Source organism: Nannospalax galili, unplaced genomic scaffold, assembly GCF_000622305.1.
Source record: "Nannospalax galili isolate Female #2095 unplaced genomic scaffold, S.galili_v1.0 scaffold390, whole genome shotgun sequence".
Classification (NCBI taxonomy): Eukaryota; Metazoa; Chordata; class Mammalia; order Rodentia; family Spalacidae; genus Nannospalax; species Nannospalax galili.
Genome location: NW_008330777.1, coordinates 3774786 through 3797141, shown reverse-complemented (window position 1 = coordinate 3797141; position 22356 = coordinate 3774786). Strand labels below are relative to the sequence as shown.

The following is a 22356-nucleotide window of genomic DNA, read 5'->3' as shown; positions in this document are numbered from 1 at the left end:
TCAAATGTAAAGCACCTAGAACAGTTCCCTGGCATATACAAAAGTGCTATAGAAAGGTTGGTGTTTATTTTGGAGAAAGGTTTTGTTACTTGTGGCTTTACTTTACCACTGTTACTAGGAGACATTTAACGCCTTCAAGTTTTCTTTTCTCTCATCTTTATTTTCCTCTTTGCTTACAAAGAACTATGCATTTGTTCTATTTATTTCCTGTCCTCTTCGGGCTGCTATTTCTCATTACTATTTGTTGGTTCCCTTTTTATAAATTCTCATATTGTCTGGGCTGTAACATAAGCTTTTCTGATTACTTTTTAAAATATAGTTTGTGCGATGAATCTGTTCCTCTAGATCAGTTACCTTGGGCATCTGTGTTTCTCAATCTGCGAGAGTCTATTTTAGAGAATGTATTTAAAAACTTTTTGTTTGTTTTTTTGAGGCAGGGTCTCCCTGTAGCCCCAGATGTCCTGGAAGCCTGGAAGTCACAATGTAGACCAGGCTGGCCTTGAACTCACAGAGATCCACCTGCCTCTGCCTCCCAAGTGCTGGGACTACAGGCGTGCACCACCGTGTCCGGCTAAAAACATTTGGGGGGGGGGGGGGGCGCACGCCTTTAATCCCAGCACTTGGGAGGCAGAGGCAGGCAGATCTCTGTGAGTTCGAGGCCAGCCTGGTCTCCATTAGCGAATCCAGGCCAGCTGCGGCTACAGGAAGACCTTGTCTCAAAATGACCAAAAAAAAAAAGAAGGGAGATCATTTCAACTAGAATGAAATAAAGGGAAAAATAGTCAAGAGAATCAAAAGGAAGTTAGTTATCCTGGGTTAACATTCTTGATCTTGGAGATGTGACAATAAAAAAGAGGGCCAATCGGTGGGGATGGTGGCATGCCCAGGCCAGCCTGGTCTACATAGTTCCAGGACAGCTGGGCTGAGGCTACATGGAGACCCTGCCTCAAAAATATATATATATATATCTTTTTTTTAAATGGAAAAATTTGGACCATCTTCAGAGATTTTGTCCCCCTCTGTTTCTTCCAAATCTGGGTAGTCAAATTATCTTTCATTTTGTGCTTAGTTAGGCATCTTGCTGCTGGAATATAAGGCATATGAATGCAGAAATCTGGTGTGTGTTCTTCACTGTTGTTTTATCCCTAGTAGCCAACATGTATGGTCATCATGAGCACTCGGTAAATATTTGTAGAGCTAATACAGAATCTATATTCTTTATTGGCCACTTGTTTTACAAAGCATTGAAGAATTTCATCTAGAAGCAATTGATAATTTAAATCTATGATTTGTTTTGGAAAGCTGTGGGGCTCATTCTTAAGTCCTCACTATAAAGGAATTTCAGAAAAATAACTCATTGCCTAAAGATGTCTGTTAGTAATTTGGTATGTACTCAGACTTTTTTTTTTTAATGTGTATGAGTGTATTGCCTGCATGTATGTGAGTGCACCCATGTCATGCAATGCCACGGAGGTCAGAAGAGGGCTTCAGATTCCCCTGGAACTGGAGTTAAAGGATGGTTCATAGCCGCCATGTGGATGCTGGGAATCAAACCCGGGTCTTCTGCAGAAGCAGTCAGTGCTCTTAACCACTGAGCCATCTCTCCACCCCCTCAGACTTATTTTTATTCATCATACTAATATCAGGATCTTTATGCGTGTCAGTATCGTTATCTGTAGTTTTTTAGCACTGCTAAGAAACACTCTGCTACTGAACTATGTTCCCAGCCCTCTTTTTATTTTGAGACAAGGTTTCACACCCTACCCAGGCTAACCTGAGTATAGTCCAAATTGGCCTTAAATTTGGGATCCTCTTGCCTCAGCCTCCCAAGTAGCTGGGATTATACACTTATGTCACCACACCTACTATAGGCATATTCTGTAACTGGTTTTTTCATTTGTTTGAATAAAATAGTAGACATTTTTATTTCTTCTGCCAATGCTAAAGTTTGTGGTTTTTTTCTCATTAGAATGTTCATTTACTAAACCCAATTGCTGAATTTGTGATCATGGCTGTTAAAAATAGGACTTATACCAAACAAATGGTTACTTATAGTTAGCTTCCCACTTTTCTCCAGAGTTCAAATAATAATAAGACCTGGCATAAGATTTATTTTTAAAATGTACATTCTGAAGACATAACTTACTGATTTTTAGCCCATTGGCAAACAACTGCTAAAATAACACATTTAAGTATAATGGGATGTATACGCCATTTTTGTTTTTCAGAAACTGTGGTTAGGTATAAAGACTGTAAATAAATGAAACTGTAATATAAGTGGCATGTTTTTGAGAATGCTAAGCATATTTTTATGTACATATTTACATACTAGCTCATCAATACCTTATTAAGGAGGCTAGTATTTTATTTTGATAGCAGTGACTTATGCAAAAAGGTAAACAGGGAGGGTGTGCCCTCTAGTGATCATTCTTGGCTCTGTAAAATGGATAGTTTTGTGAATTGTACATAGTAGGCAGTTAGTAAAACGTATTAGTGCAAATGATGCTGAAGTTTGATTCTTTTTTTATTTCTAAGAATTTTAAACTGTAGAAGAAATGCTGTTCCCATACCAGTCCCCAAATAAAAGTGTAAACTCTTAAAAATCTAGGTTTAACTTCCTGCTTTGTAGATCTCTATCAAGAAGGGGAACAAAACTGTATAACAAAGTAAATTTGAACATGTTTTAATCTTTCGGTATTTATGGTTTCCAATGTTTGGTGCTCTCGTACAAATACTTAGTGTTTGTTGAATGAACACTTGAGCAATGTTTTAATTACTTTTCCCATAGACGCTTTCAGTTTTTGTTTGTTTCTTTTTCAGTTTCCAAAATATTTTTGTCAGGGTTTTTCTTTCTTTCTTTTCTTTTTTTTAGTAGTCTGTATTTACCGTCTCCTGATTCATTCAACTAACATATACATGTGTCTTCTCATTGGCAGGGCACTCTTGTCTCCTACCATCACTAGAGGGCTTTTCTTTTTCCAAATGAGGAGTTTCTTATGGTTTAATCATTGTGTCGAATCCATGTTTTGAACTTACTAATCATTTTATCTTCAAATGTGTAACTTTTTAAAGGGCAGGCTTTTTGTTTACATCTAGATTTTATACCTACTTGAATGATAGGACAGTAGAAAGGTGGGGGGAACATAAACTTTAGAGTAGTGCTGAAGTCTTCCTTGCTTTCGTAACTAAATATAGTAAATGGCCTCCTAAAAGTGAACAAGCTTATTTATTTTAGTGCAAGTCCAAAGGTATTCATTACTTAGTATAAGAATTATACTTGGAGTTTTTATTATCTAAATCACACTCATAATTCCTCCTTTGACTCTACTTTTCTTTAAAAGAGAATGAAAACATTATTTGGATGCAATCCATTTCAGTTCCTCCTAAAGCCTACTCACTAACATCTTAACACATATGTCATTCTGTTTAGTATACAGATTGTTTTCTGGAATGTCCACAGACTTCTCTTCATTTGAGCTTTGTTCTTTTAAGAGTCATTAAAGAGTTCATGTATTCACATTAATTTGTCTTTTACGTGTCAATAACTGTTACTAATGATTAGGCACAAGCATTTCAATTATTGACCGTAATTTAATTTTCACCCTAAATTGCTGTAATTACATTTATGTACAACCAGTGTTTTTCAATTGCTTTACTTTTTGCATCTCGTCTAATTTGTATGACTGAGCTCATAGAAGTTTGTTTGAAGGAGGTTTGGAATTCTAAGATATTCTTAGTGCATCTTTTAAAACTTAGTCATCCATTTAGAAATCATTTGTGAGTGGGACTTTCACCACAATGTTACTAAAAGAAATATTTGACAGTTTTCTACCATCTAACTTTGTTTTATAATTTAAGGAGGTAAAATGGATGTTCTTGGATTAAAAATATTAAAAAGGGGGACTGGGGAGATGGCTCAGCAGTTAAGAACACTGACTGTTCTTGCAGAAGACCCAGGTTCAAATCCTAGCACCTACATGGCAGCTAACAAATGTCTGTAACTCCAGTTCCAGGGGATCCAACAGCCTCTCTGTCCTTCGCGGGCATTGCATGACATGGGTGCACTTACCTACTTGCAGGCATAACACTCATACACATGAAATAAAAATAATAAATAAAATATTTTTAAAAATTAAAAAGGAAAAAATTTAAGTGGGAAAGATTTAACACACAAATACATATTTATAAACATAAACCATCTGACAGTACTGCTCTGTGCTGTAAATTCATATACCTTTCATAGTAAACTTTTGAATTGGTGGATACTGTTATTACCTTAATTTTCCAGAGGAAACTGTCTCACCGGATGAGCAGTTTACTCAAGGACACCCGGCCAGGCCAGTAAGTGGCAGGTCTGGATGACTCCCAGACAATCTGTCTCTAGAGTCTATACTTTTTATAAAAATACTTTGATAAAGGAATGCAGCCATGTTAGAATTTATTTCAAATACTATTCATTTTATTATTGTGATTTTACTCAAATTATGTACTTGCTGAACACATTGATTTTTTATGTTTTAAGAATGAAATTTAATGATTTTTGAAGGTAAACAGTCCCTATCCAAAATTTATCTTTACTTCTTGGGTTCTCCGTAGCCTCATTATTCAATTCTTTGCTGTTGACTTTACAACTTTTTCTTTGTACTCATGTGTGAGAAAATAAAAACAAATCTTACATACTTGAACTAGCTTGTTGAGTAAGTTGGAGCTCAAGCTAACATGCTCTCTGTACGTAGAATTAAAGGATGAAGATATCTTCACACAGCCATTTATTGATAATTGCTCTCGATATCCATTCAGTAAGAACTTAAGTTAAACCATGTCTGATAAGATTTTTTGTTCAATCTGTTTCTTTCCTTGTATGGCACAATAAACAGACCAAATTTAGTCAAATATTTTAAGTCTGCAAGGCGTGTGTCTCTTAATGTGCTGCATGTGTTAGCTTTCAATTCTCCTAGCAACTATTTTTATGGGAATGCCTTGCCAGTTTCTTATGTGAGTTTATAAATGTTCAGGAGAACAGTTTGAACAATTTACACCATGAGTTTGAGACTCATATAATGAAAATTGTAACTACTTTTAGCATGGTTTATATGAAAGCTTACAGTTTTTGAACAGACTAAAAGAACAAGCATATTTAATATTAACGACTTCAAATATTTGTGCTGGTATTCTTTATGTTATATTGAGTTAGAAGTATAAGTATTTAAAATAAAAATTAGCAGAGCTTCATTATCTTCACTGATATTATTCATAAAAAGCAGATAAAACTCCACACTGGATCCTGCTTACCCTTACTTTGCTGTATTCTGCTTCACCTGTTAGGCATAGAATCTCTTATCCACTAGTTCTTGTGTTAAACTCGGCTATAGAGGCTCTTGTAGGAAAGTAGAATTCCTGAATACTCATAATGTACCAATGTTTAAATTCCTTTGGCTATAATCACCTTTTGTAGATTTGCCTTCTGTACTTGTTTCTGTGTCTCTTTATCAACTGAATAAAATATTACAAATGTCTCTTTTCTAAACATAATATACTGATAGTAATTTAATCGTCTCATCCCCCTTTTATGGTGTTATAATTCTCTACATTCTTGAGTGATTTCAGATACCATTATTTTAAATGCTATCTCAGTGCAGATAATTCTCAACTGATAGCATCTATCCCACATTTATTTTCTAAGCGGAAAATGTGCATGATTAGTATTCCTATGTAATGTAAGCATGTATATTCGAAATTAATAAAATCATGCTTTTCCTCTGATCTGTACCTTGAAACCACACTATTCATCTCTATAAGTGGCTTTTTCCTTGCTCCTTATCCTCCATTTTCATTAAGCCTTGTAGTTTTTCCTGTTTCTCTTAATACAGTTCTACCGTTATTTGCTATTCCTGCCTGTACCTAGAATTAAAGGTTGAAGATAGCCTTCCTTCTTGGGCTTCTCCTCCATATTGCTTCTGGTGATCATTCTGAAATTCTGATGGGATCATACCACCCGTGCTCTGCTTAAAACCTGAATCACTGGGTGGCAAGATGGCTCAGCAGTTAAGAACACTGGCTGTTCTTGCAGAAAACCCAGGTTTGAATCCCAGCACCCACATGGCAGCTAACAACTGTCCATAACTCCAGTCCCAGGGGATCTGCCAGCCTCTTCTGACCTCCATGGGCATTGCATGACATGGGTGCACTTACCTACATGCAGGCAATACATGCATACACACTTAAAAAAAAGTAAATAAATAAAATTAAAAAACAAAACAAAACCGGAGTCACATTTCCAAGTGTCATGTGAAATCCTGCCTTGTTTTCGTCTGTTTCTCTTGTTAAATAGAGTCACTGTTAGTGATGGAGCATATCCTTTTATAAAGGATAAAATCATTTTATAAAATCATTTCTTGTTTGCTTGATTTGTCTTTAAAAACCTGTCTCTAAAAGACCAAAATAAATAAATAAAACTGATAATATGTGTATTAGAAGCATTTATTAAGTAGTTTCATATTTTGAATTGGTGATAATCAGAATACTCATTTGGAGCCTCTGACAATTAAAAGAGGTCAAGAAAGTGAATAGAATTCAGTGTTTTCTCAAGGAAAATGAATGATTATGCTTATAAATAGCTTTAAAATGAGTTTAAATAGTTTATCATGAGTTATTAGCATATCATAACATTTTGTAAACTACTTCCTAACACAATAAAAATTTTGTCTCTTCTCTTTGATATTATATATAGCTTCAGTCCTCTCTTCTAGCTTTTCTTCCTTTAACCACTGCCCCATGAAAAAATATGTTTAAGTCATAATAACTGCTGTGTTATTTTCTCTTTTGTTTGAGACAGGGTCTCCCTATAGCACCAACTAGCCTGGAACTCCCCTCTGTTGGAGACCACACTGGCCTCAATCTCAGAGATTCTCCTGCCTCTGCCTTCTGAATGCTGGGATTAAATGTGTGTACCACCATGCCCAGCTAACTTAAGATTCCTATGTCCAAGATATGTTCTCGGTACTTTGAGCCCCTCTGTGAAGTGGCTTATAACTTGTTACAGAGGGAAGAATCATGGAGAAAGACAGAGAGGCTTTAACTTGTTACAGAGGGAAGAATCAGAGAGACAGACAAATAGATAAAGAGATAATATAGATATTCATATGTATGAATTTTAACATGAAAGGTAATTTTAGTAATATATAACTGGCATCTTTTTTTCCTCAACTTGAAACAAAAAAAACAGCAGTGCCCTGTAGATCCAGAACTAAGATTTAGAAGCAAAAACTGTGATTCCTTAATGTTTTTACATTTTATTGACTTACACTTCATAATTTTCTTCCTTTTTTATGAGTATGGTATAATGCTTCTCTGTGTGTGCATGTGTCTGGTGGGGGAGTGCCAGGGGTCAGTGTCAAGTGTCTCCTTCTGTTGCTCTCCATCTTATTTTTTTAGACAGGGTCTCATAGTAGACCTGGAACTAGTCAATTTGGACTAGACTGCCTGGCCAGGAAATCCTTGGGATCCTCCCATCTTCATTTTCCCACCACTTTGATTACAGGCGCACACCTCTATGCTTAGCTTTTTACATAAGTACTAGAGATCCACCCTCCACATCTGGCTTTTTATGTGAGTGCTAGGGATCCAAGCTCAGGCCCTCATGCTTGTATACCAAGCTGAGCCATTCTTCCAGCTCCATAATTTTTTTCTTTGGAGAAGTGCGACTAACACAATTTCTGATTCTTCTGTGGATGGTAAAGCAAATTTTTATTTATGGAGCAAATACTTATTAAGCAGTTCTGGAGTGTAATACCCTGTTGGAGAAACCACAGATAGTTGAAAAATATGTTTATGAATCAGGAACATCTGTGAGAAAGCAATATGTCAGGTAGGGAGAGAACATATTTTGCGGAGTCATAGACCTATGTGTTAGTGTCTTGGCTTTATCAACATGGAGGAAAATAAAGTAGCTATTCAGGATACAAAATGGTGGGCCTTGGGTTTGTGATTTTATAATTTAATATGGTGAGTGGAAAGGTGTTGGGGATCCTGCCCCGACACAGGAGCTGGGGAAAGGGAGGCGAGCTGTCCGCCCGTTACCCGCAGCCTCCCCGGGAGACAATCAGACGTGACAGGGAGCCAGTCAAGCAGGAACTCATTTATTGCAGGTGTTATGGGGCTTATGAAGGCAAAAAACACAAAGGAAAATCCCCTCCCCAGCCAAGAAAGAGTCCAGTCATGTTAAAGGTCAACTTGAGCATGCAGTCTCCTCTCCATAGCACAGCATAGTGTTCACGAAGTGATCACGCGCTGCCAAGATGCACAGAAATGACAGGAGCCAATTCGCAATTCTTCAAAACAAGTCTGGCCGCGCCCCAGCCACTTCCTCTAGGTGCCAAACAAGTCTGGTCACGCCCTGGCCGTTTCCTCTAGGTGCCTTCCTGCCTCGCCCCTGGCCTCAGGCCCCTGCATCTCTCCCCCTGTCTTGTTTTAAAAGTGAGGTTCCTCAAGGATAGCCCCAGGGACGGGGAGCACCGTCCCCTTTCCCCTCCACTGCTATGGCTCCCCTGTCTTACGTCAGGTGCTGAAGTTGCCTGTCCTTGAGTAACCATGATTGCCCTCATAGCCCCTGTCTTAGGTTCATTAGTCCGGAGGGTCTTACCCATAATTGGTATTAGCCATGCATTTAGATGTTGGGGGTCTATTCCATAAGGGAGCAAAACAACCTGGGCCCTCAGGCTAGCTCAAGCATCCATGCCTGGATTTGTCTTGAGGAGGGGCCCAAGGGGGATTGGGTGGCCACAGCAAGTTGGACCAGGACTTTCTTCGTTTGTCTTTGTCTTCTGATAACTGAGCAGAGACACCTGAGGAAAACAAAAGCTAGCACAAGCATTAGAAATATGCTCCCATACTTTACTAAAAAAGGGGGAGTCCATCGATAGGACCGGGGCCCGGGTATAATTTAGAGCAATAATCTAATTGGTCAGCAATGTGGAATAATTAAGAAATTGTTGGTTCCAGTGGCCATGAATATAGTCCGCGAGTTGTAGCGCAATTTAGTAATGTTTTGAACTCTGTAAGGGGTAAGACAAAGTGAACTAAAGCGAGGGTTGCAAACTAACAGAGCCATGTCTTTGGTAATTGCCAGCTCTTCACTTAAGAGAAGGGCAAGAGTATAGGCAGGGAAGGGACCAAGGCCCAGAGGTCCTCGGCTTTTATCTGACGGATGGCTAACAGGAGAAAGAGTACCATTATTGACAGATTTCGGTCAGCCATTTATTGATCACATCTTGAATAATGATGGTTAACGATAAAGATGATGATGGCCAGGGCAGCAGTGGTGAGCACGGCAATGAAAGCCTTCCATCCAGAATACTCCAGCCTGTAAGACATAGAAATCCTCCTCAAAAGTCTGTTACCTTTGGGACAGGGTTATTCCTGCATCTTTAGATTCCTTGCAGGTACCCAGATGGGTTGGGGTTCATCCGTGGGAAAGACGCATCCAAACCCCCTGCCCATAGTAAGGAGCGGGTCGGGTCCTCGCCATTGTCCCATTACTGGATCCTTCCATATGACCCGTACCTCTGGTTTTTGCTCCTGATGCCCCCAGTGTTTTTGGAATCGAGATTCCAATTGACCTTTTTGAAAATTGAGGATATTGATGGTAAATAAGGCCAAACCTAGCTGTTGGTGGGGAGCTTACTCCCCCTTTTTGTTTTTGTAATTGTGTCTTTGGGTCCTGATGGTTACGTCCCTGGGGGTTATAGGGGATCCCCATGTTATGGTGGATTCCCCGTAAAGAGAAGTCCTGTAAGCTTTTACTTATGAAGCATGGTCCACTGTCGGTTTTAATCCTTTGAGGTAATCCCAGTGTAGCAAAGCACTGGAGGAAGTGAGTCTGAGCATGTTTAGACTTTTCTCCTGTATGGGCAGTAGCCCAACAGGCATGCAAGAATGTGTCAGTAGACATGAAAACATACTTGAGTTTTCCAAAAGGAACATAATGTGTGACATCTCTCTGCCAAAGAGAGTTAGGCTTCAGGCCCCTAGGTTTTACCCCTGGTTGCTGGAGGGGTGGCACCTGTAGAAAGCATTGACTAGACTTACAGATATATACAGTTTTTCTTAGGTCCTTGATAGGAACTTGAGGGAACCTCTTATGGAGTCCCCGCCAATTTACATGGGTATGATTATGCAGTTGTTGAGCTCTCCAGGCCTGCTGATAGGATATGGGTAGAAGCCATTTTGTCTGCCTCTGCGTGGCCTTGGGAGAGGAACCCAGGCAGTCCTTGGTGGCCCCTAAGGTACTGTAAGAAAATGGGGGCCCTTCTTCCTGTTAACAGTGTTCGAACCTGGATCATTAGGGGGGGTAATAGGGTTATCATCTAGCCGACTATGAGAATTTAATAATCCCAGGAGAAGGTTGACTACACATATAGGCTGTCAGAGAACAAGTTCATGGGGTCATCTACTTTGGACAAGGCTAGAGCAATGGCCATGAGTTCTTTAAATTGAGCGGAGCCCTCGCAAGTGTGAACATATGTTTTTGGTTCTGTTCCTACCGCCGGGTAAATTACTACAGCGGCTCCAAATTTTCCTCCATCAGTAAACACATTATACGCCTCCGTCAGAGGGTTTTTGACAAAATGCCTGGGGGCCCCCAGTGGAGGGTGTGAAAGGAGGTTACCCATTTGCGAGGGCCATAATGACAGTCCAACTTTCCCAGAAAGCCCTCTAAGGCTACGGCCATACAGCTGTTGTTTCTGCAGTGCCATTCATAGTCCTTTAGGCAATAAGGGATAATAATCTTGTGGGGGTCAATGCCATAATGTCTCAGGGCTATATCCTGTCCTTTCTCAGTTAGATCAGCCAGCTGGTCTGTGGGTGTATACACCCGTGGAGTGCCCCCTAGGGAGGTATGCAACCATTGGAGGGGCCTCCCCCCTTGTGTAAGGACAGATGTCATCAGGGCCTTGCCGGGGAGCACCCATAGTTTGAGGTCCTTTCCAGTCATACAGCGGGCCAGTTGGACTTGGTCCAGGGCCTCATGGACCCCCTGTAAAATGTCTAGGTATTGTGGGTTCAGATGGATTAGCTTTGATGGCTGTTTGCCTACCAACAATTGGAACAGGAACTCCAGTGTCTCAGTGGAGACGGGCATCCAGGATCGTAGCTAACTGATCTCCTGCAATAGTTTTTGAAGTTCTGTCAGGGTCATATTAGGTTTAATAGTTAGTTGTGGCTTCAAGGGATTTATCCCCTTCATGGACAGTGTAGTCCCCAGAATCTTAAAGGGGGCGACAGTCTGTATTTTGTCCGAGGACACTTGAAGCCCTCCCACCTGGAGGCATTTTTGGGTGACCTCATATAATTACTGCAATTGGTAGAGATTTGGTGCCCCAAAAATTATATCATCCACCTAGGTGTATACAGTAGCGTGTGGCAAAGTCTCTGTTGGGCTCAAGAGAGCCCTTACGAAGCTCTGACAGAAAGCTGGGCTATTGGCCATGCCTTGGCAATACTGTCCATTCGTACCTTTCATCAGGTGTGCTAAAGTTGATGGAAGGCACAGGGAAGGTGAACTTCTCGCAATCTTGGGGTTGCAAGGGGATAGAGAAAAAGCAGTCTTTCATATCTATAACTATGAGAAATAGATCTGAGAGGATAGCGGGTATCCAGGGCAGTCCCCTCAAGGGGACTCCCTCCAGGGTCATTCTGGCATTGACCTTGCAGAGGTCCTGTAGCATCCTCCATTGGCCAGATGACTTTTTTATGACAAAAACAGGGGTGTTCCAAGGGCTCATGGAGGGGCGGATATGCCCCAGCATAAGTTGTTCCTGTATAATATGCCTCAAAGCCTGGAGCTTTGTCTCAGGCAGGGGCCACTGTTCCACCCAAACCGGGCTCCCTGGGGACCATCGGATTGCAGGAACTTGAGGAGCAGTGGCCTCTAGGATTGGGGGTGGACCCAGGGAGACTCGGACTCCTCCCCCCTGTAGTTTGAGAGGCAGTCAAAGGGGTGTTGAACCCCATTCATTTCCTCATCACCAAGGAGCCCCTCAATAAACTCCCTATTGTCCGTGGTCACAAAAACATCCCCCCACCAGGAGGTCTCTCCCAAAGAGGTTGTAGGCAAGCCCCTCAGCCACCAAAGGTCTGATCTCCTCCCTTAGTACCATCTGGGTCCTGCCAGCAAAGCCAGTTCTTAAGCTCCCATGATGGCATGGTGCCACCGACACCCATCACCTATGGGCCAGGCTTGAGGGGCCACCTTCCGGGGACTTTTTCCTTCCTCAGGATAGTCCTATCTGCCCCAGTGTCAATAATGCCCTGGAACCTCCACCCACCTATCAAGATGTCTATCTTAGGGCACAGCCCCAGGATGATAGGGACCGTCCGGTGTGCAGTGAGCCCTCCAGGGCCTGTGCTCCCTCCTCCTTTTGGTGATGGGGCTGGGGGTTGCCTCAAACGTAGTTTAAAGGTTTGCCCTCCACATCATACCTGGACCAGCAGTCCTTTTTCTAATGAAACCCCTTGCGGCAGCGTGGGCACGGGACCCTGGGCTTGTCCCCCTCCACCTTGAGAGGGGCTTTCCCTTGCGGGCAGTCTCTCTTTAGGTGCCCGGGCTGGCCACATCCAAAATATCTCCAGTCCTCAGCCCTGGGGTGCCTATCCTGCAGCCCAAGGCCTGTGAGGGCTTCTCTAAAGCCTGTAGCTAGAGCCTCTGTGTCTTGAGGACCGCGGCCATAGCCTTGGTCACCTTTGTTTTGGTCCCTGTGTCCTTTGAGGCCACAGCCCAGCTGCTCATGGAATGGTCCTTTAACCCCGTGCAGGCGACCTTATGGTTGGCTGCATACCAACCATATGGTTCATACCATCCCATACTAGCATTTTTATGAACTGTTCTCTGAGCAGCCCTGTTCTCTTTAGACTCTTTTCAGCCCTATCTACAAACTCATGTAATGGCGCCCCTGAGCTTTGATGGATCCCCGATATGGGTGGCTCTGTAGGGCCCGTATCCAACTTATGCCAGGCCTTGAGGCCAAGGGCCCTGACCTTTTCCGTATATGGTGGTGGAAGTGCTGCCTGCTGGGCGCCTGTGTCAAAGGCATCCATGGTCCCTGTCAGCATGCTGAAAGTGTTGGCGGCATGGTAATTTTCCACCTGGACCCAATATTCCTCTCGGTATAGTGCCGCCCATTTAATAAACAAGGGGCTAGGGAGGACTGCCTTGGCTAGATCCATCCAGTCTTTGGCCGTACAGGGTTGATATACCAAGCCCTGGAGAAAGGTGTCGACCCAGGGGGACCCGGGGCCATCCTCGGCCACTCCCTTCTTTAATTCTTTAAGATCTTTAGCCTCCCAAGGGCACCAGGCGGCCAGACGCTGGGGTCCGGGGTTGATGTTTACAGAGAAAGCCTGGACCAGTCCCATGGGAACGAAGAGCTCGGATGGACTAGATTGCCCCCCCTACGGTCTTTCTCTCATGCTCATCCTGACCTCCTGGGGTCCCCCCTTTATCTTCCCTGTTCTCGTCACCTACCCCCCTTCCAGATCTCTCCATAGTATGCGCTTCACTTTCAGTCGTTGGTCTCTCTCCTCATCAAACGTGACCCATTGATCTTCCCCTGCGGCCTTATCCATCCAGCAAAGGCCAGTATGCCCAGGGATTGGATCGGTTTGAAAACATTACTTAAGGGCTGAGATTGTGGGGTAAAACCCCAAGGGTAGTTCCTCCCCTCTGTTGTTCTCTGCCTTGCGAGCCAGTTGTTCAAGCGGGTCCCAGGTAGAATAAATTGGCCCCACTGGAATAAATTGCTGCGGGCAGCCAGGGAGCGAAACGCAAGGCGGCCTCCCAGACCTTCTTTGATGAGGAATCAAACTGTTCTAACCTCCTGGATCTCAACATGTGTCTCAGCGCTGTGAGCACCAGGTCCTCACTTTTGCTCATTGCGTTACTCACCCAATTAGTCCCGGCAATCAGCTCCCATAGCAGGTCTGAGTGGTCTTCGAGCCCCACGTTGGGCGCCAGGTGTCGGGGATCCTGCCCTGACACAGGAGCCGGAGAAAGGGAGGTGAGCTGTCCTCCCATTACCCGCAGCCTCCCCAGGAGACAATCAGATGCAACAGGGAACCAGTCAAGCAGGAACTCGTTTATTGCAGGCTTTACAGGGCTTATGAAGGCAAAAACCACAAAGGAAAATCCCCTTCCCAACCAAGAGTCCAGTCACGTTAAAGGTCAACTTGAGCATGCAGTCTCCTCTCCATAGCACAGCATAGCGTTCACGAAGTGATCATGCACTCCAAGATGCACAGAAATGACAGGAGCCAATTAGCGATTCTTCAAAACAAGTCTGGCCACACCCCAGCCACTTCTTCTAGGCACCTTCTTGCCTTGCCCCTGGCCTCAGGCCCCCGCAGAAAGGGACTTAGCAAAAAGCTGAAATTCGCTAGAACTATATAGCTCAGTGGTAGAATGCTTGCCTAGCACACGTGAGGCCCTGGATTTGATGCCCAGTACTGCCCCCATCCCCCCAAAATCTGCAAAACTCAAAATCTCTTGTAATTTCTTGGGAGCTGGAGAGATTGCTGAGCAGTTAAGAGCACTCATTGCTCTTGAAGAAAACCGGAGTTTTCCAAGCACCCATATTGGGCAGCTGGCATTGCAACCCCCAGGGATGTTACACCTTCTTCTGGCCCCCACAGGTACACATACATACACACTAAATAAATTAATAATAAATAAATAAATAAATAAATAAATAAATAGTAGTGGACATTTATGAATACTTCACCTGTAAAATGACACTTTTTTATATACATGTCTCCCATATAGGGTTAGCTCATTCTATCTGGCATTAGTCAGCCCCAAACTGCTTTTTCTTACGTCGAAATAGTCTTTATGAAACTCTTTTAATGGGGACACACATTCACAGGGCACAACTCCCCCAGGCCTTCATCCTCACTGCTGTACCTCACCATCCAAATTATATGCCCTTCTCTACCAGCTCAGATCCTCACAAGAGAGACTCCAATACTTGGAAAGCAAGCCTGGTGTGGTCTCATTTTGGGAGAGAATGATGCAGAAGCTCCTTAGCCCACTAGTGCCTTTGTATTATTTTGAATTTGGTTATGCGGCATTGGGTGCTACTGTTAAGGTCATTGGCTATGTGCAAAAGCAGGTCGTGTCTATCCCTGACTACTGGGCTCCCTTTGAGGGCTTAGTTTGCTTGGGGGCTGGTGGGTTTCTTGGGATTCAAAGAATGTTTAGGTGTTCCTAGCTGGATCTTGGCTGGCATTGTGAGCATGAAATTCTACAACTCTGGAAAATACACTCGTGGATTTAGTCATAAGTGTGAGTTTGCTGACGGTTGCAAACTTGGAATCGTACGTATGTTGAATAGACCTATTCGTATTGAGATTTTTAAATTTCATGCATCATTTCTCTCTCAAATCCAGATCCCCTCCCCCATCCATACCTCCCCCTATCCCCTCACCGAACCCTATGCACTTTGCCATACTGAGTCCTATTCATTCAGGTTTTTGTACCCAAATGTCCTTCAGTGTAAATGCATCCACTGGAGTCTAGTCAGCCCATCCAGTGGTCATATGTACATCATACTCTTCCTCATCCAGCAGCAATCACTCTCAAATAGTTAAACTAGTGCTGGCCCACCACCTGTTTCTCACTTCCCCTTTGGCCCCTTAAGCTGACATGGGTCCCATGCTCTATGCCACCACTGCCACAGGCTCACCTGAGTAAACCTCAAGTGGCCTGATTCTTGTATGATGTTACTCTCTCCTTTCTGTACCAGTAGATAAAATTTCTTTTTTAAAAATATTTTTAATTTTTATTTTATTTTATGTATATGAATATATTGCCTGCATGTATGTAAGAGCACCTGCTTTACGCACTGCCTGATGGAAGAGGGCACTGGGTCCCCTGGAACTGTAGTTACAGATGATTGTTAGCTGCCATGTGGGTGCTGGGAATCAAACCTAGATCTTCTGCAAGAGTAGGCAGTTCTCTTAACCACTGAGCCATCTCACAGACCATAAATTTCAGTGGGAAAATGTTAGATGCCAATGTTAAGAATTCTGAAATCTCTAGGCTCTTAGAACAGTGTGGGGGAAAAAAATCTCTTTGTGAGATACATAGGATGTGTATTCTTTTTGCTGGTCATGTTTGAGCACAGATCTACTATGAAATTATGTTAAATGAAATAGCAACAAAAATAAAACTTAAATTTTTATAGATTATTTACAACTTTTGTTTCTGCCATTCCTATGAAATAAATTTTTCTCCTAAGTATAAATAGGCACTTTGATGGTTGAGAACTGGCTAGGTATTCCTTGTCAAGTTTATATTTATTTAGAGACAGGATCTCCCTTTGTAGCATAGGTTGGCCAAGCAAGGTGGCACACATCTTTAATCCCAGCACTTCAGAGGCAGAGGCAGGCAGATCTCTGTGAGCTCAAGGCCAGCCTGGTCTACATAGTGAGTTCCAGGACAGCTGAGGCTACAAAGAGACCCTGTCTCAAAAAGACCAAAAAAAAAGAAGAAGAAGAAGAAGAAAAAAAAAAAGAATATTAAACAAATATGTATTCGAGGGTTGAGATACAGTAAAAATTTTATTTTCCACTGCTTTATCAAGGACACCCATAAGTAAAAGCATCTTTAAAAAAAAATCATGACTGCATAGTGGTCAGAACAGTGACTGTTATTAGAAGTGAATTGTTTAGTTTACCTCTGCTTTGATTTGTGCCTAAGACACAATGTCGTTTTATCACAATTGCTTTTGCATTTTTAAGTGGACTTGTCAACAAAGTACAAAGGGAAATAATATGTTGATATTATTTTGAAAGTATTTTGTTAATTTCCTGAGAGGATCTTGTGTCCCTCCCCGAACACCTAATGCAACACATTTTAGAAACCACTGCTATAGAAAATGTTCTTAATTCTTAATTATAATATGTTGATTATTTAAAATATGCTTGTGTTTTGATGTGTTGAGGTTGACTCTTGCTATGTAACTCCGACTGTCTTGGAATTTACTATGTAGGTTGGCCTCAAACTCATTGACACCTCTTGCCTGTGCCTTCCCAGTACTGTGATGAGAGGTGTGTGTCATTGCTTTTGACTTGATTGTTTACATTTGTTGGTTTTCCTGGTTGGGGTGGCATGAAGACAGTAGTCACATGCAGCAGTATTATTGCATGTATAGTTAATCAAAGACCATTAAAATCTAGTTAGTGTCATTGGCCTCTTTGGTGACTCTGTACAGTCAGTGACTGTACAATCATGAGAGTTACAGATTAATTTATAGAGAATATTTATATTGTAAGATGTATAAAACAGGAACTTTATTCTATTGACATGTTATTTTGGACTGTTAAGTTAAATTTTTCTGGTCATGCTCTCTGTTTTGTTTTTAGGCTTGCATTGATGACAATGTTGATATGGTGAAGTTTCTGGTAGAAAATGGAGCAAATATTAATCAACCTGATAATGAAGGCTGGATACCACTACATGCAGCTGCTTCCTGTGGATATCTTGATATTGCAGAGTAAGCCAGTTCTGATTTTAGTTTTATTCTAATATTAAAACCTGAGATTCTATATAAATCATTGTTAATTATTAATTATATTAACCTTAATTCCTGAAAATTCTTACCAGGAAAGAAAATAAGTTATTCTTGAACCATCCAGATATTGAATTGCTCACTGTTACATCTTTTTTCCCTATTGTTTGAACCTTTGGGATTTTGCACTAAAATCAGTAATTACACATTCACCATCTCCTTTGGAGTACAGCTATAATCTGACTGAATGATGCAGGGTTAATATTTAGCAGTCCTGTCCTATATAATCATGAATTGAGAGGAGAAATGAAAAATCTCAGTTGAATTACATTACTATTGGGAGAGTGATACATAGTTCTCCAATTAGTTTCCTTCCTTAGTTTAAGATCATTTTCTGTAAGTATACCTTGTAGAACATTTAGTGAGTTCCCAACTACCTTTTATATTGAGTACTTTCTTCACACACTTAATATGGAAGTAAAAATATATTGAAAATGTTTTCACTAAATTAGTTTTTATTACTATGTATCCATACTACAAACCATTTAATTGCCTCTTTGTTCATAATCAAAGCTTACCAATTACTCAGTACTGATTATTAGAATTCTTCTTTGTGTAGTAGCTCCGGCTTATCCCTTGGGGATTTTTTTCCAAGATCCCCAATGAATGCTTGATAATCTCACAGGTAATACCAAATTGTCTTTTCCTGTGCATACATATTTATGATAAAGTTTCATCTGTAACTTAAGCACAGTAAAGATTAATAATATTGGACTGGAAAGATGCCTCAGTGATTAAGAGCACTGGCTGCTCTTGCAGAGAACCCAGGTTCAGTTCCTAGCACCCACATGAGAGCTAAGAACTGTCTATAACTCCAGTTCCAGGAGATCCGACACTCTGTTCTGACCTCCTTGGGCATTGTACTGCACAGGTGCACTTACATATATACAGGCAATACACTGATACACATAAAATAAAAATAATAAATTGTTTTTTAAAAGATTAACAGTAATAACTAGTAAAATAGGACAATTTATAATATGCTTTTAACAAGAGATGTATGAAAGAAAAATTAATATTTTTAGACATGGTTGGCAGCAATTGCTTAAAACTTCAGAAAGAAAAATTGTAGATAATTCTAAATATATTTTAGTATGCATTCATAGTTTTATCCCTGTACATGTTGCTGTTTTCTCCATGTAAGGGAGATTGGCTACATTTATTTCAGGGGGAAATAATGTACAATATAATGAAAGTGCTATGGCCAAGAAATAGGAAGATCTGCATACTTGAGCTTTACTCCAGGTTTGCCACTAACTGTACTATATCTTTTTAGAGGTTTGTTTCCTTTTCTGAGAGTTAAGTTTTTGTATATAAACTGAGGAAGTCCTATGTATGTATATATTTGTCTCTGTGTGTATGGTGTTCTCATGTGACTACAGATGTGTGTGCATGCATGTGGAAGCCAGAGGACAACTTCTGATGTTGCTCTTCAGTGATGTCTATTACATTTTTGATAATAGGGCCACTGGCTAGTCAGCAAGCTTAGGATCCACCCATCTCCACATCCCCGGCCTTGGGATTGGAGTCACAGGCCACCACTCCTCATTTTGTGGTTGTGGTTTTTTCGGGTTTGGGTTTTTGTTTTTTGTTGTTGTTGTTGTTGTTGTTGTTGTTGTTGTTGTTGTTGTTGACAGGGTTTCCCTATAGCCCCAGCTAGCCTAGAACTTGCTTTGTAGAACTTGCTGACCTTAATCTCACAGAGATCTCCCTGTCTCTGCCTTCTGATTGTTAGAATTATTAAAGGTATGTGTCACCATGCCCAGCCCCCAGATATTTTATTTTTAAATTTGTGTTTTGGGGACCAAACTCACGTCCTCATGCTTATGAGGCAGGTAGCTATCTCCTAAACTCCAACTGAAGAAATAATTTTGCTACTGCTTAACAATATTAGCTATTCAGAATTAAAATAATGATTCTTAAGGGTTTCTTTTGCCACCTTATTTTTATACTGCATAGGGGATTTGGCTCTCTTCATAGACAAATTACTTCAGGGTTCATTTTTCTTACTAACTTACTTAGGTACTCTGACTTTGAGTCAGCTGATATTCTTGGAAGGTTAACTTTTCTAGTTTCCGTTTTCTCCTCTATAAAATTTAAAATGGCTTAAAGAGCAAAGACATTTTACTTGTGATAATACTTAATTCAGAGGAATGACATTCAGGCTTATTAATTGATTAGTAATACCATCAAGGACTTGGGGCCTTTTAGGCTTTTTTTCTTCTATGATAGTTACAATTCTTTCCTAGTTACCTATTTTCTTCTTAGCTATGTCTCCTCTTATTTACAAGATGATTGCCACAATTAAAAAATGAGGTTTTGAGCTAAATTTAAAATGAGTCAAAGGTAAAAACAAAAAATCTTCATATTCCCCAGAAAGCCCTCTGATGCTATATACTTCCTCTAAAGAGACTCTGTTTGGTCAGTTATTCATGTAGCTAAGAAAAGCCAATACTGCCCGGCGTGGAGGTGCATGCTTTTAATCCCAGCACTTGGGAGGCAGAAGCAGGCCTACCTCAGTGAGATCGAGGCCAGCCTAGACTACATAGTGTTCCAGGCCAGCTGGGGCTATAGAGAGACCTTGTCTGAAAAGAGGGGCAGGGAGGGGGAGAGGGAGGAGAGAGAAGAGAGAGAGAGATCAATACCTAGATTATTTCTCCTTTTTTACATGTCAGTAAATTTATAAGTATGAGGAAGGGTACTTTGTTAACAGTTGTTACTATGATCAGTGGGTAACTATGACCTTCAGTATTTTGAAGGATAAGATAATAGTATATGTGCTTTATGGGACTTGTACAAACATTGTCCTGTTAGGATGACAGGGACTTGGAGTTTTGTCATTCTAACTACCTAGAGAAGGTAGTTAGCATTTATGGCTTGTATGATGAGATAGTTTGAATTTATGGCTATTTGTATACTGAAGTTATTTCTATAGCAAGTCAGATAAAAATTTGAATGATATGATTTGCCTTTTCATTCTTGCCACTATCTTGATTCTTTTTTTTTTTTTAAATACAGTGGTTTTTCTTTAAATGATACAGTTTAGCAATATATTTAATTATTTGGCAAAGTAATGACATTTTTTCACAATGTCTAGTTATACTTTCATCAGTGTAATCTCTTCCAGCAGTTAATTTTACTAATGAGTGTAAGAAGTCAATGAACCCTATTTTTAGGGTATAGAAAAATATATCATGGCAGCTTAAGAGATAAGGTGAATCAGGGAACAGAGCATTTTATAGGAGTGATTAAAGCCCCTATTAATAATGACATAACAGCTATGAATCGGTTCTTACCTAGGAGAGGCAGAGCATCTGATCACTGTGCTAAGTGAAATATGTTGTAGTTAAATTAGTTTCGTATCCATGTTCTATCATTTGCTATCTTTGTGCCCTAGAGCCAAAGTAGTTAGCTTCCATGATGTAAGATTACATACTTTATGGGGGCCAGAGAAATGACTCATCAGTTAAGAGCACTGGCTGCTCTTGCAAAGGACCTGGGTTTGATTGCCAGCACCTACATGGCGGCCAATAACTGTCCGTAACTCCAGTTCTAGAGAATCCGATGCCCTCTTCTGACCTCCACAAGCATTGCACAACACGAGTGCTTACGCACATGCAGGCAGTACACTCACACATAAAATAAAAATATAAATAAAAATATATTTAGAGGGCTGGAGAGATGGCTCATCAGTTAAGAACACTGGTTGTTCTTGCAGAAGACCTGGTTTCGAATCCCAGCACCCACATGGCAGCCAACAACTGTCTATAACTCCAGTCCCAGGGGATCCGACAGCCTCTTCTGACTTCTGTGGGCATTGCATGACACGGGTGCACTTACCTACATGCAGGCAATACACACATACATACAAAGAAATAATAAATAAATAGTTTTTTAAAAGATTACTTACTTATAAAATGGGAATGAAACAGCTTCTTCCTCTTAATTCTCATCCTGTATCCCTCTTTACATTTTCATTCTCTCAGTACTTCACTACATTTACTTCACAGCATTCCCTGCTTGTTACATTATCAGGTCTTTACTAATAGTGCTTTATTTGCTTTCCTGCATTACTTACTTGACCAGCTCCTATCATACGCTCAAGATACAGTTTGTGTGTTACTTCAAATTTAGAAAACTTCAGGTGTTTTTTGTCTGGTTTTTCATGGTCTCTAACATGCCAGTTACTGAAGTTCTTCTTCACTAACTACATTATGCCCAGAATAGTATTAATTGATGTCCATTGACATGAATAACCAAGGCTAGATTTGTTTACTCTGAAGATTTGGACGATTGAATAATTCTAAATTTTTGACATATTAGAGGTAGTGGAAAGAATTTGAGGTTAAAATTTTGTTTCTAGAAATTACCAGTTTTACATCTTGTTTGTAACCTAGAAGAAGCCAAGTGGATAGATGAATGATACCTCTTCATGTTCTAACTCAGCTATCTGTTCTTCTTATCAAAATAATTACGGTCAAGTTATCTTCACTCGAAAAGATCTCTGTATCAGGATATGATAGCCCTAGCAAACTAATTCAGGCAATTTAAAAGTGTTGTAGCAAGTTATACTTGGCTATACTTGAAATACTTCTGGCTGCAGTCATTTCAGATTAAAGATACTAAGCCCATGTTACAAAAGACAAATGACTTCAGAGCCTAGTAAACTACTTGTGCAATTTATTCCTACCTACAACTGTCATTTAATTATAACTCTGTAACTATAAATTAAGAC

General features: G+C 40.7%; 1 protein-coding gene across 4 annotated transcripts in view; it reads left to right on the top strand.

The window, feature by feature from the left end:
* The window catches only part of Ppp1r12a (protein phosphatase 1 regulatory subunit 12A), a gene marked incomplete in the record, with an annotated part of 154718 nt that overhangs the window by 34151 nt on the left and 98211 nt on the right, over nt 1-22356 (top strand). For all 4 annotated transcript variants that reach the window (XM_008852112.3, XM_008852117.3, XM_008852103.3 and 1 more), the window contains 1 exon segment: nt 17416-17546. In XM_008852112.3, coding sequence (XP_008850334.2) covers nt 17416-17546 — 131 coding nt within the window.